At 38.8% G+C, this 14780-nt stretch overlaps 1 protein-coding gene across 1 annotated transcript in view; it reads right to left on the reverse strand.

The window, feature by feature from the left end:
- Positions 1-14780, reverse strand: part of LOC129351616 (NMDA receptor synaptonuclear signaling and neuronal migration factor-like) — a 57856-nt gene that overhangs the window by 8419 nt on the left and 34657 nt on the right. Inside the window, exons 6-14 of the mRNA XM_055020558.1 lie at positions 13310-13362; positions 11090-11179; positions 9631-9758; positions 9035-9118; positions 8402-8435; positions 8104-8174; positions 6959-7038; positions 6213-6315; positions 1650-1725 (exon numbers count right to left, since the gene is read on the reverse strand). Of these exons, the coding sequence (XP_054876533.1) occupies positions 1650-1725; positions 6213-6315; positions 6959-7038; positions 8104-8174; positions 8402-8435; positions 9035-9118; positions 9631-9758; positions 11090-11179; positions 13310-13362 (719 nt within the window). The remainder of the gene's footprint in view (positions 1-1649; positions 1726-6212; positions 6316-6958; positions 7039-8103; positions 8175-8401; positions 8436-9034; positions 9119-9630; positions 9759-11089; positions 11180-13309; positions 13363-14780) is intronic.

Consider the following 14780-nt stretch of genomic DNA (forward strand, 5'->3'; position numbering starts at 1 on the left):
GATAACCCGCATGGGGAAGTGATGCACATGGGTTGGAGTTGATGGAAGCTTATTTAATGACTGTCAGTCCAGTGATGAATGACTGAGTTGTCATCCGATTTGCTGGCCGTAATTTGATTGTTGAAGGCTAGAAGCGAGCTGCAGTCTTTGACTTTCTGCTGTGGTGTCATTTTTATAAGCCTGGAAATTTTCAACACACTAGAGCTGGGAGATCTTCCAAAATAATATCACAATATATATAGTTTTATACACACATAATGATATTACAGATGCTATTCCACATTTACTGTGTTTTCAGTTTCTTTTTATTTGGACAAATAAATATGTACCTTTAAAACAAAGCTGTTTTTATACTTTTTTTTTTAACTTCTCTTTATAAACAGTTATTAGAATACAAAATGTCATCAGATACAAATATATCCAAAAAACACACAATTAGCTTGCATGAATCAAAGAAAATATAAAATCCATTAATATAAATGTCAACTAATTTTGGGCAACAACAACAAAACACAGTTTGGAATAAGCTACCAAGGTAAATAAAAAAATCCTAAATCCACAAATGAAGCAAACATTTGATGCATTTTTCTCATGAATTCACTATTTTGTTTTATTTATTAGCATCTAATGATGATAAAATTGCCTGAGAATTATTCATGATGCTCTAGGAGGGCCCCTAGTATTCAGACCGTCATTAATAAGACTAATCAAAAAGTGTGAAGAGCTCTTGAGTTCCCTTTTATTTTCAAGCATCTAGCATGCTGAGCTCAATGATTATGTATCAGTGTAGAAGGAGAATTTATTAGATTACCTTATTACTTTCTCGTTTTATCATGATAAACTCAATGCTTACATTGTTTCCTCTGGCATTTAAAATGTACTTGATTTTAATGTGTCAATCATTTCTGTAACTATATTTTTCGGTAAAGCGCTTTGAATTACCTCCTGAATGTTAGTGCTGAACAAATCAACTTGGCATTCCATGCCTGAAGTTGGTTCAGTAGAAGCTGTGCACAGTAATTCTGGAGCATTTCTTTCCTGTAAAATTGTGTTTTTATTATGCATCACTGAAACAAAAAGCAGACATATCATAGTCTGAGCGCCGTACTGACTAGAAACTACTTACATATTATGTTGGAAGTCAAGTTTGAGAAACACAGCGAGAAAGAAATTATTCATTTTTAGCTCTTGATTATTGCTTCCTGTCTTTCAGTGGAAAAAGCTAAGTGATTGGTCGTAGCAGTGCAGGCAATGTGCAGGAAGAGGAAAAAGACAAAAGCAGGCCAGGAGGCAGAGCGTAGTGGGTCAATGGAAGACGGCGGCATGCACAGCTGAGATAATGATGTTTTATGAGCTACAGAATTAGCATGGCATCAATAGTTGTCAGGAAAATAACTGAGGGATTCATGAGGAGTGTAGCACGGCACTCTTTTCATCACTAGGTAGCTGGCAGTGATTTATGCTCACGATAAACGCAGCAACACGGAATCTAACTGAAGTCCATAGCACTCCAGCAATTCATGTTTGGTTTCCAAGATTTATTTTTGTTATTGTGTGTACCTCCTGAAAAGATGAAGTTTACTAATCAGTACTCTGTATATTTTGTTGGAAATTTTGTAAAGTTCCAAATGTGCATGCGGTTCTCTGACCTTGGGCTGACAGCTCTAGAGGAGACTTGAACTCAACAGACAACGGCCTCATCAGCCTCTTCAAAGTCTGGATAAGCTGCAAGAAGCACAAAGAGGCAGAAGGTGAGTGGAATTCTTTCAGCTCTCCCTTTTATTAGTCATTATTATTCATGAAACACAGGACAGAATTTCATTCCATTAAAACAAAAGATAAAAATGATTATGGAGACCTTTTCAACCTCAGCTTGTCATATTACCAATTAGCCCAATAAGAGTGGTTTGTTATTTAAAGAAATGTCATAAACTTTGTTTGATGATAAAAAACCCGACTTACAAAAACATTTTGGCAGACAGTGGGAAAAAAAATGTAATCTTTTAACACAGTGTATGCACATATTTCGTTTGATATGGAGATACAAACAACATGTTTATATCTGCATATCTTGCTCATCTCAAACAGGAAATGCAGATCGTTAGGCTGACGACCAAATGTTTCTAAAATGTTCCTCTCTGCCATTGCTCTCTGAGCAGCATCAGATATCAGTTTGTGACCTCATGTAGCTTTATGCACCGTCAGGCTAGAGTCATATACAGATGTGTGGATTAATAAAGCTTGTTCATACGTAAGCCAGATGCCATTGAAACTGGATCTGAAGATTTATTTGAAATTCTTACATTCTACATACGTGTGTTTATTGTCAATATTGTTGTTGTTTTCAATATTTAAAGACTGCTGGGTATTTGGCCAAACATAAATTGTGAATCATACATATTTTTGCTCTGTCCCAACTCCGAAAGATCTGTGATCATGGCTCTACAGAGGAGCTGCATCGGAACCATAAATAAAGCATGTCATCATGAATCCCAAAGACGAATGTTTGGGCATTTTTGAGTCACTGAGTTTTTAACGACCATCTGAGGACAAACTGAAACAACTTATGAAACAATTTGATGCGTCACAACTCTCACAATTGGATTTGACGTAAATCCATAGAAATGATGTATTCCACATTTAAATCCAGGGATACTGCAGAATATTTCATCTGCTGCAGTCTCACACTTTGCATGTGAATGCCTTTGAATCTGGAAGCATGTCGCATCTGACGATGCTTCAGCCTTCGGACCCGTCTCCACTTGTCTTCCGCCTCTTGCTCCACTTCCTCCCCTCGTCTTCCCCTGTGTTTCCTGGGGTCTGTTACAGCACCAGCTGGTGTGCAAACACCATTATTACCAAGTAGCCAAATGACTCTGCAGGTCTCATCTCAAGAGGCTTATGGTTAGTCAGGTTAGATTAGTAAAACTGGAGCAGGTAAAAATTACCTGTGCAAACGTTACATTTGAAAAATAATGAAAAAGTCATCACTTGAATTTTTTTAATAAGAAAACAGAAAAAAAAACATGGTTCATATTTTATAACTACTATTTGTGCTAAATTTTCAATTGATCTCATTCTACTTCTGCAATTAATCACAATTAATCACTTTACCTAATTTTGGACATTTGAAATAGAAATATGCATGCAGTCGTGGTTCTAACCAATTACAGTGCAGGTAATTATCTGATTATTTTTTTCAGCAAAAAGCAAGTAACCTTGTCTTCCAGCAGTCAACAGGAACTAACAGAAACTTGTTCCACTAAATTTGCACACAAGTTGAAAACTTGCTCAGGGAACAACTGACTTTGTTTTCTAGTTCTTGGGTGGCCCACCCTCTTCTGATGCTGCCCTGGGCAGCTGCCACTCTGTGCATGTTTTCAAAAAGAAAATGTTTAAGAAAATATGGTCTGCTGTTGTGGAAAACGTTCAAATTTTGCCGTTGTTGGTTTTTTGATTAAAGTAGGTGATGCAGTTCATCTGCATGATGTAAAACTAATACGTTACAATCTTCTGGCTCATACGTTAATGTTGACAGCTCTAATGTTTGTTTTCTTCTCCAGCATGATTTTAAATTGAAACAACAGTCTAATGTTTTGCTGATGCTCTACTTATACTAATAATTTCCCCCTTTTAAATCTTGATTTTCTTGGCATATTTTTGGTGCAATAAATCAAAAATACAAGTTGATAAATGAAGGCATAAATGCTGTTTCTTTTTTTTTAAAGAACCTTAATGTCTTACTTTTATTTAGGTAGCTGAACACTAACATTTGTGTTGTTCCTACTGAGTGATTTAATTAGTCGAGGTTTCTAGATAATTGTGTCGTTTGTTCAGAAAGTTTGTTTCCTCTAAGACTTACCACACCTCTAATACATAAAAATCTAATAAATGAACCCTGACAGCTGCAACAGCCGGCATCAATTATCTCTGTAGAAGTCAACCTCTGCTGATAAATGGGCAGGTGTGAGAGATGAAGAGCCCAGACATAGACTGGCACCTAAATGTCAAGGCATGTTGGGAGGTGGGAAATGTTCCTGGTCTGGGGAGGGAGAGGCCAGAGAGGAGCAGCAGCAAATGTCAGAACAAGACTGCCTCCAGCTTTAACAGGATTCAAAGAATCTCTTGATAACATCTGATATCATGGGCCACTTTCAGAGGTTTCAGAGGTTCGTCCACGCTTGAATTGATTGCAATCATTACGGTAAAATGCATTCTTGGCCTTCCGAGCCAGTGGTTAGCAGATGTCCATGTATCGTTCTCTCAAGATTCCTTGTCTTGACTTTGTGCGATTCTTATTTCATCACGACATCTAAGTCTGAATCTTTTAGCCTGTCACTGGAGTAGAGCCGACACATAATGCGGTACCTTCAGCAGGTAGCCCAGCCAGTCAGTCTATTCTTAGCAACACTCCAGCTGAGGCTCCAGGAACACACACAGGCAGCAGCGGGGGGACAAATTGTTAAATGCAGCGAATAAGCCCTTCCCTGTTCGCGGCCCTGCTTGCGCAACTTGTTCCGAACCACAGCGGAGGAAATGCTAAATGTCACACTGACTGCAAGAGCGGCGAGCGGCTGCCCTGCGTTCTTTGCAGAGTGGCTGAACAAGTTGAACACACAAAGGACTTTTATTCAAGTGCAGGATCTAACTTTAGAGGATCCGAGCAGAGAAGGGAAGATATTTTATTAATAGGAACAGACAAAACTTGCAACGCTGATCAAAGGGACAACAGAACATAAAGTGAACGGGAAGATCAATGAACAATGGGGAAATAAATGGGCATGAAAATGGGAATAATAATGGAAGGAGCCAATGAAGTACAATAGGAACAAATTAACTTATATACTGAGGGAGAGGTGGAGCTGACGAAGCAACCAGAAGGACTAATGAGAGCAATGGGAGCGGAGAGTGAAGGAGACAGATAACAGCTGTGAAGGGGAGCAGACTGACAGGCTGAGAGAGAGCTGAACTATGACGAGAGAAGTTATGAATCAAATGAAAACAATCGCACTGATCAAGCCAATGAAATCCTAAAGCAGAAAGAATAGAATTTAAAAAATGAATAAACTAGCAAAGAAGGATGAATGGCAAGTTGTAGGACATTAAAATAAAGAAAAAGGAATGGGATGAAACATGAAACTTAAGAATCACAAATCATAATGTTTTCAAAGAAAGAAATTAATCAAAAAGGTGGAGAGACGTTTTGGTGGACATGTTGATGAAATTAGACTAAAAGTTGAAATTATGAAAATAAATGTGCTTAATGAAAATTCACGTTTTGTAGTAAAACATTTTTATGTTTTTGGAATGAGGTGGATTTTTGCATAAATGGATGTATTTCCAGTAGCTGCAATGGAAACACCTTTTTCACACATGATTAACAACCTGATGTTACTGCTGGCAAAAAAGACAAATTCATAGCTCTTCTGTAAAATGGCCGACTACATCAACATTAAGCAACCTGGCTTAATGTTAAACGGGTCAGAGCTCTACTTTCTGATTTCTCCATCCTCTGATGCTCAATCACAACATTTCTAAGACATACACAGACATGCAGTTATCCATCCAGCGGCCTTTACTCTTCATCTACTCATCATCGCTCCTGATTTACAACTCTGGACGGTGGCAAAAGAGCAACATGTGTTTGAGCCTGTAGTGTCAGCAGGGTAGCATGTCTGGATGGGGCAGCATGTCTAAATGCGATCGCTTTGGTGGGTGGGCATATTTCAGGTGCATGTTATTATGAGTGTCTCTGTATGGTTAGTGTGTCAGTCTCTGTGGGGGAGGAAGAGTTGCGGAAGGAGCTCGAGTGTGAAAGTAAATGTGTGAACACGTAATTAAAGCGAGAGCGAGCATGAGCGTGTACGTGCAGCTTAATATAGCAGCTGTGGAGAAGTCGACGCTCCCCATCCTTTAAGAAGCGCAGTAGGTGCCGGTTAACTTGTTCTTCACTCAGGACCCACAGTCAGCAACACCCACCACCACCACCCTCCCCACTCGCCCTGACAGCAGGACCACAAGCTGCTGTCAATGCAATAGTCTTTTGCAATTTCCAGTTTCATGCAAGTAGAAACTAAATGTTTTGCAAGGATGACATGAACTGAAGGCTTGAATGATTGATCTGTACACAGCAGCAGAAAGCATCTCCCTCTGTGGATGTTTAGAGGAAGCAGGAAGCATAACAAGATGTGGACGTCTGGCTTCAAACTCACCTTCTCTCCGTTTGCGCTTCCCAGCACATAACAACCCATGATGTGGATCAGGTTGGGCTCCGGGTTCAGTTTGCTCATCAGCCTGCTGAGGCGGCGCCAGAACCTGATCACACGACGAAGACAAGACAACGAGAGCAGTCCACTATGAAAACCAACAAAAACCGTCACGCTTGTTTTTATTTCTTCAGTTTTAATATTTACAGTTTCTTGCAAAAGTATTGATGCCCATCAGATTTATTTTTCTGGGGTTGTCTGTGATAGACCAAACTAAAAGTGAAACCCGAAACTCCAACTGTGTCATTGTTGAAAAAATGTTAAAGGAAAATTCTTCATAGTCTCAAACCAAACATCTCAGCTTTCCAGGTTTCTACTTTCATGATGGTTAAAAATAAGTCATTTTGTTTCAAACATAATCGTCAGATTTATTCATCATAAACTGTCTGTGTTTTGGTAGAAAGATAATTCATCATTGCGATAAGCACATATTTTAATGGTTTTACCCAGAAATCCATTGTTGTTTTTTAAAGTGAAATTTTCCGCTCAGCTCAGCAGTCTGAACTCCAGCGACCAAAAACAAAATCAGTTTAGGTCTAAAAACGAAATGCGGTTGCTCTGCATTATGTAACAATATTAACGAGCTAAACTTTTTAAATTAATCTAATGCGTTCATGATGACAGTATATTTTTCTTCCATGAATGTTTCCATCCTGTAACTACTGATGTCAGAAGCTGGGAAGATGACTTACTGCACCATGTCTTCCTCCTTCTCCACCTTGGCAAAGGTGGCCACTTTATTCTTCAGCAGGTAGAGATGTCCCGGACCCCCCTGAGGAGGAAACAGACCACTTAGCAAATGAAAAACACGCAGACTGACAGCTGAGGTCAGAGCTCTGAATATAACCTGCTGCTGGTGTTTGACATAAACAGAAGAATAAAGACACATTATCACAGAAGGCTAAAAGCTACTGTATGTAACTTTTATTAGCAAGGTTTTTTTTTTATTTTATTTTATGTTTTTACATATTTGCAGCAGAGCAGCAGAGTTTTGTAACAGTTGAAGGCTGGACAGATTTTTCTCATGGGCATCACATGAGTCTAAACAGCTGGAAATAAAATCAAGCATCTAACAGTTTGACAGCATGTTGAATATGTGGAATAACACTAAGGTCAGAATCAAAAAGAACCACCAGGCTTTTGTCTTTGGAAGGATTAAAAGGTAAAGTTCGTCCTTTCTGAAAAGCATTTTCTTTCTGATCCTGCGTTCCAATGATTAAAACTTCTGTTTTGTCCTGTTTGAGCGGCATATTTTAACTGCAATGCAGCGATTGGTGATCATGAGACAATGAGAGTCATCAGCGTTAGACCATGTTTCCTGACGACTCCACCTAGTGGCAAAGTGTATAAGATCAAAAGATAGAGCCTTGGGAACAATAATGTCATATCATATATGTGCTAATTTAGAAGAACTTAGCTTCACTAATTAATCTGAAGGAAACAAACTTCCAGAAAACAGCAAAACAGCTGAAACACTGAGTTCCTTTAAGTCAAGACTAAACACCATCCTTTGTAGAGTGGCCTTTGAAACAGTGAACAACATACATGATGTGTGTTGATGTCTTTCATGATGGACCTCGACTAGATTCTCAAACTGGTGACAAATGTTTTATTTTTCGGTTTTTATGATGTAAAGCCCTGCAGGAACATGCTGTACACATAAACTTGATCGTTTGATTCATTAGGTAAACATTTAAATTTTTCCCCTATTCTACCAGAATACAATTGTACCTAAAATAAGTTTCTTTGTGGATTTTGACCCACAAATTAAATGTTACTCTGTGTGCTGGGTTGGCTTCCCATACAGTATAACATGATGTATTATGATGTTGCTCACCTGGCAGAAAATAAGCATGTTCCAGATCCGGCAGCCCTTCCTGTAGGCTGTCAGCTTCTTCTCTATCTCTTCTGGGGAGGGAAGGAGAAAGAGAGGTGTCACTTTTCCCACTCAGTGTTCACGGAGTGAAACAGAAAGTGGCCGTGCCTCCAGAGACTCACACAAACACGACAGCACAAGAAAACGAGTCATCTCTGCACTCCGGCCAGCTGAAACTTATTCCAGCCCCACCATCACAACATGAGCCATTTTCACCTCAGCACTGTTGTTATTTAAAGAGGGAAAGATTAGCGCTTACCAAGGATGTCGTCGAAGGTGGCGTGCTCGTGGTCCTATAAATAGAGCATTCATACCACATTACTATGGAGTTCAACAAGGAAGGAAAATTCAGCAACTCGTAAATTTAAAAATGAAAAAAAAAAAAAAAAGAAAAGCGCATAGACCAGTTTTTACTCAATAAGTAATAAGTTTAAGGACAAGGCTGAGTGTCTGTTGTTTTTTGAAATGTATTGATTTAATTTTAAACTCATTTTCAGATTAATCTGAGATTTTCAGACTCTGGTTTATGTAACGCTTCAATCCTGCAAAACAGATTCTAGACAATCTCTCTGTTAAACAAAAACATTGTTCAATATTTCTTTCCTGCAGTGTTCATCACTCTTTATTAATATTAAGTTATGCTGTTAAAATTTAAAACTGTCTAACATCTCGTTTTAGCATAAGCAACTTTAAACTGTAGTTTTTTTATTTTTTATTTTGAATCTTTCCTCATCTCAAGATTTTCAAAACACTATTAAGGGTCAGAATTTACAGCATAATCAAATAACTGCAAACTGATCAGTTTTGAATAACTTAACAATGATGCAGTGTTGTCACACCAATTATGTGATTAATTTTTAAATATACTATATCATCAACAGTTGAAACTCACATATAGAATAGGGATGATGGAGGGGTCGTCCCTGCGGATGATGTTGGGAACATACTCGGCCTTCGGTACCTTGGAGGATATGAGCTGTGGATTTATAGAAAACATTTACATTAACTGTAGTGTCACATACAGACACAAAGCTGAGATTGAAAAAAAATAAAAATAAAAATTGGTCCTGGTTTTAACAAAACCTAAACCCCCAAAATCACAAAAACGCCTACAAGTCAAAGGTTTGGTGGTATATCAAACGTCTGACCACTTTTTATATTAATATATGTCAAAATAAAAAGTATTGATATCAATGACACTGGCAATGATCCGGATCAAGACCAAAATATTCAGTGGCACACACTTCTATATTCTATTAATACTATTGATGATCTTAAACATTTGGGCATGACAAAATACAAAAACTGATGGGATGTTTATATTCATTCCATAAATCGAAATACTATTTTGGGTCAAAGTAAATTTAAGAGGAACTTTTCAGAATTGCTCTGCTGGCTAACCTAAAACTAAAACCTAAAACTTTCCTGATTTAGGACTTTGAATGGAAAACCTGGGGAATATCTGGGAAAACCTGGAAGGTTATTGACCATGATTTTCGGTGGGATGAAATCGTCTTCTTCGCAGGCCGCCCTCTCCAGATCCCTCTCCTCCTCCCAGTCAGCATCCTCATCAAGGCCTTCATCTAGAGTCCCTGAGGAGGTCTGAAGCTCGCCACCTGACTCGCACACAGGAACAAAGGGCGAGTTCAAAGAACAACACACACACATGCACACACACACATAAGGGAAAACCCTTTAAAAGTGCTGGACCTGTTACTTGATTTTTCCAGCACAGTGGGGGAGGAACGGAGGAGTTAGAATCAAACAGCAGACAACACAAAGCAACACGGCTGCCGTCTCCTTCCGCACTCGGCCACATGCAAACAGACGGGACACCAAGCAACAGGCAGACAGTCGGCAGGCTGCAGGGTGGAGATGTCTCTGTGGATGAGGGCGGAGGACTTCGCTGACAGACAGAGCTACAGGACGCTGCATGTTGGTCAGTTCCTCTGTTTGCACTGCGTCTGCTCCTCTGTTGGAGCTCATGCTGACCTGTGTGCATGTCGGTCAGTTTGCAGGATACAGCGGCCTGCAAAAGCATCGATGTCCCTTCAACTCTTTAGTTTTATTAAATGCATTTATTTACTGGTGTTGCATACAGGCCTGTCACAGTTTTGCTGGAAATTCATTTGTCCTGCTAATTATTGTGATAAATTATGTCTTTGTTCTGTTGAGCCTATTTTCAAATATTGATTATAACATAAAATCTCCATCTTAAAGCTGCAATATGTAAGTAACTTTTATAAAAATATATTTTTGCATATTTATTGAAACTCTCAACATGTTGTGACAGTATGGTGTGAGATTGACAGTCTGTAAAAAAAAAAAAATCAGATTTATCCCAGTACTCCCAGTGCAAAAGAGAACCAACCAATCAGAGCCAGAAATGGTTGTTTCATTGTCCTGTGTTAGAGGCCTTGCATTAACAGCTTAAGAGCGACTCTGTCCTGCCTGGAGAGAGTTGCTCTGTTCAGAAATCACTCTTCCAGACCTTCCAGCTCAGTAAAGGAAGGTCACTGACCTGGCAGAGCATTCTTCAATAAGCCAAACATGAGCAGCCGGCTGCAGTAGAAAAACTGAGCAACAAATAAAAATAAAAATGTGTCCACCTTTAAACCTGATGTAATCCAGCTAAAAGAATAACTATAAAAACTGGGTTTAAGTAACTATGAGATGAAGACAGGAGAGAGCTATTTAATCAATTTGACTGAACTGAAATTATTTTTTGTAAAGTGCTTTGAATCCACTTTTGTTGTGAATTGGCACTATATATATAAACTCAACTGAATTGGTTAGAAGTGACAGAGTTCAAGGGGCACAAATGATTTTGTACAGCCATACTGCACCACATGTAAATGAACACTAAAACACAGAGTGTGTGTACCGTGTAGACTGCACAGTTAAGAACTTCTCGTTAACGGGAGTGACTGAGAGAGCATGGACTCACTGTCTCTGGAGTCATGAATAGACTCGGGCTTGACGGGGGTGGGATCACTCCATGAGCGGCTGAAGCTCTTGGCTCGGCGGTCGACGAAGGCTGACAGGATTAGGGGGGAAGAGAGTCACTTACACATGATTATCAGTGATGACTGAAGGCTCACTGGTCCTGCATTCCAAACAACGGGAGCGTCAAAGTGATTTAAGAGTTCCTCCTGCCACTATGGGCTCATCCCACCAGCCACCACTCAGCTGCACGACCACAAGGCCAGTGGGAGAGAGCTGAGGGATTATTTATTTTTTCACTTTATGCAAAAACTGTTGGATTTTTGTTTTCTGAAGACAAAACTGCTATTAGAAAGTTAGCCTCAATTAATTTATTGAGAAATCTGTGTAAATGTATAATTTATTTTCACTACAGATTATTTTACAAAATTGTTTCAGACTGACAGAATCAATTTAAATCAAATAAAATTTAAAAAAACACTTTTATTGATTCCAAAGTGAAATTATCTTGTCGCCAAAGAGGAGTTGTTGAAAACATTAAAAATCAAATAAATGATTGATAGATTTATTTGAATTTCCCTCTTAATTTGTGTCTGATATCTTATAATGATACTATGGAATGGCTTTGACCTGTTCTCCAATACTCAAAGGGCATCGATTTTCATTTTTCAACCCCTTTAGGAAAATGTAACCTTCTGGGAAAACTGCTTCAATTTTCATTTATGCACCTCATATTTATTGAACATAATGAATCAGGTCCGTAGACCCTGTCTGTGACAGTTGGTGTGAAGTAAAACATGGGCAGGCCCAAACATTTCACTCTGCCCCTGAGTCACACGTTTGACAATCTAGATTTTAACATGCCTCCTACTGCCAGAAGTTGAATAGAAAAACATTTTTTTGCTCTTTACAAGACTTCAATCTATCCTAGGAAAACTTTCCAGTGATTAGAAAGGTTTTCCACTTAAGTTGCCGAAGAGGAAGAAAATTGTTTTTTCACTTCTACTAATAATTTGAACTTGGATAAAAGGGATAACACATGTCGGTTTTCATATCTGCTAAATACAATATATAAATGCATCATGCAGCAAAGGCTTGGTCAACTTCAATAACATCAAATCAAGACATCCCTCAAGGTGCTTAACTTGACACTCTTTTTTTTAAAGATTTTTTTCATTCAGACTGGAAATAGATGAAGACAGTGAGACAGGAGAGTACAAGCTGCAAAGGTCTTAAGGTCAGGAATTGAAGTGAGGACGACTGCATTGAGGTTTAATAGTCTCTGTTAGCATCCATTTTTCCTCTACGCCAAGCCCTGTTGGCACCAAATGTGTCACACACCGTTTTAATGGCAAGACACTAATTTAGGAAATCAAAATTAAAACTACACCATTAGTTATGTGAAAGAAATCAGGGACAGACAAATGTTTGACTCTGTCTAAACATGCAAGCTGCAGGCAGAGGCTTTTTGAACAGGTTGCAATGGGTTACTTTCACACTAAATTCAAGAATAAAGCTGTTTAAATAAGCATTAGTTTTAAATAGCATAGTGTTCTTGATATAAATACCTCATAGCAACTAAAAAATGCACATAAACCAGAGTAAAAGAAAAAAACAACAACAACAAAAAGACTATATTTAAACTGCTCTAACATGTCTTACATCCTGCCAAACAAAAAGGACTTGAAGTTAGAATACATAAACAATATTAATGACACAAGAGCCACACACAGAAATACACCAGTACTGTACACCAATCAAGACACTCCAATGTTGATTGGTGTACAGTACTGGTGCCAAACAGTCATCACTAGGAAGGACTAAGCTCCTAATTACAACACGATCTGTCCCGACATGCTGAAGTAAAGTCATGGCCAGACGTTTTTGCAGTGACACAAGTGTTGTGTTGTCCAGACAGAAGCTTCCACTATCTGCAAAGAACTCTGCAGTGATCAAACTTCCTTCATCAATCCAGAAGCGGTTTGGTGAAGACGTATGTTTAAGCTTGGATGAAATTGCAAATCACAAGCTAAAAAGGTTTTAGCCACAAAACAAAACAATGCTTTTGCCTCTACCTACGCCTTCAGGCCATGACTGTGCAGTACGATGCAGGAAGCATGAATTTACATGTGATGAGCATCTGTTCTGATGTTATGGTGTAAATCACAGCGAAAACAGACGCAAACAAACTGACATCAACAGACGTTCTTGCAAACAGACTTACTTTGAACCTTCACCCTGCGACTGCCAACCATCCTGAGGTGCTTACGAAAATTTCTACAAGTGTAAGAAAAAGAACAAAGGAGAAATGTCACAAATGCATGAAAGAAACTGAAAATGAGAATACTCTTAAAATCAAGAGGATGAAAAGATATAGAGGTTAGAGAGGTTCAGCAGAACTCTTGTTTCTAACAGGACCTTCTCTTACTCCCCAGCTGTCCATTAATACGCTAATACACCAGTACATATCATGGACAAAGTAAATCAGTGTGAACTCTGACTACAGCAGAGTAGTCAGAGTATTTCAGATTCTTCAAAATTCAAAATGTGAACAGAAAACAGTGATTGTAACACAGCTTCTGGTTTCATGCTATGAACCTCCTGTGCAGAGGACCTACGTGTGTCCAGCTGCATTAGCTGCTGCTGCCCTCGCTAGTGTGCTAAAGCGTTAGTTAGACAGCTGAGGAACCTTCATGGATGAACTCACAGCAAAATAAGATCAACATAAAGAAACAACATAAGTTGAATATCTGAAGCATATTCATTGTTCATTTCTGTCCTTTTGTATTTACACACTGATATATGTACTGTTTCTTATATCTTCTTACCCTGCTATGATTTTCTTAGTAAAATTATTTCATTCACGTCTAGAAAATAGAAGCATATAAACTCTTTTGTGAAGGCAGGTTATTAAAGGAGGTGTTCTGTCTTCAGGTGAAGCATTTGCTGCTGTGATGAGGTGTGTGACACTTGACGCGGCAGGTCCCAGCCCCACAGCTCATTATTTTTAATGAGTCCCACCTCTGCACCCTGTTGACCCGAGCTTTTGCAAAACAGGCGTGTTGGTTTTTCAACTGAAAGGGGCAGTCTTATGTAAAATCAATTTTTGGGAGCTTTACATCATGTTATCATGTTATTCCCTCAATAAAAACACACGTGGAGTGTTTCCTATGTTCGTTCATACGTGTTTGAGAAATCATTTCATCTCCCATGGCAACCATTCTGGGGTGTCTGAACGCTTGCTCCTACAAAGCGTTGGCTTTTCCACAAAGCTCTCCCTTGGAGCTTCTGACTCAGCTCCATCAAACTAGCGGCAGCAGCAGTACCAAACACCAGGTGGAACTGCAAGTCTAATGAGCTTCTTAAAGACACAGATGCCAAATTTCAAGGTGTCACATTTCTTTTACAAACAGCATTTATTTATAAAAGAAAATAACAAGAGGAAGTGTCAGTTGTTATTTGATTGTGCTAAAAAAAAAAAATAAAATAAAAAAAAACACTATACACCCCCTTAATAATGCAAAAATGCTAGCCTAAATGTGTGCAGGTTAAAATGCACATGGGTGTGCAATAACATGTGGAATTTGAAGCCAGTTCGAGGACTCTCCTCACTGCAGAGCTTTAATTTAGGCTGCAAACAAAAAAAATGAAGAGAAGTTAAGATGTCAGAGCTGACTGCAGGGGTTGTGAAGGCA

The sequence above is a fragment of the Poeciliopsis prolifica genome, unplaced genomic scaffold (genome assembly GCF_027474105.1).
Source record: "Poeciliopsis prolifica strain line A6 unplaced genomic scaffold, Auburn_PproV2 SCAFFOLD068, whole genome shotgun sequence".
In the NCBI taxonomy this organism is placed as follows: domain Eukaryota; kingdom Metazoa; phylum Chordata; class Actinopteri; order Cyprinodontiformes; family Poeciliidae; genus Poeciliopsis; species Poeciliopsis prolifica.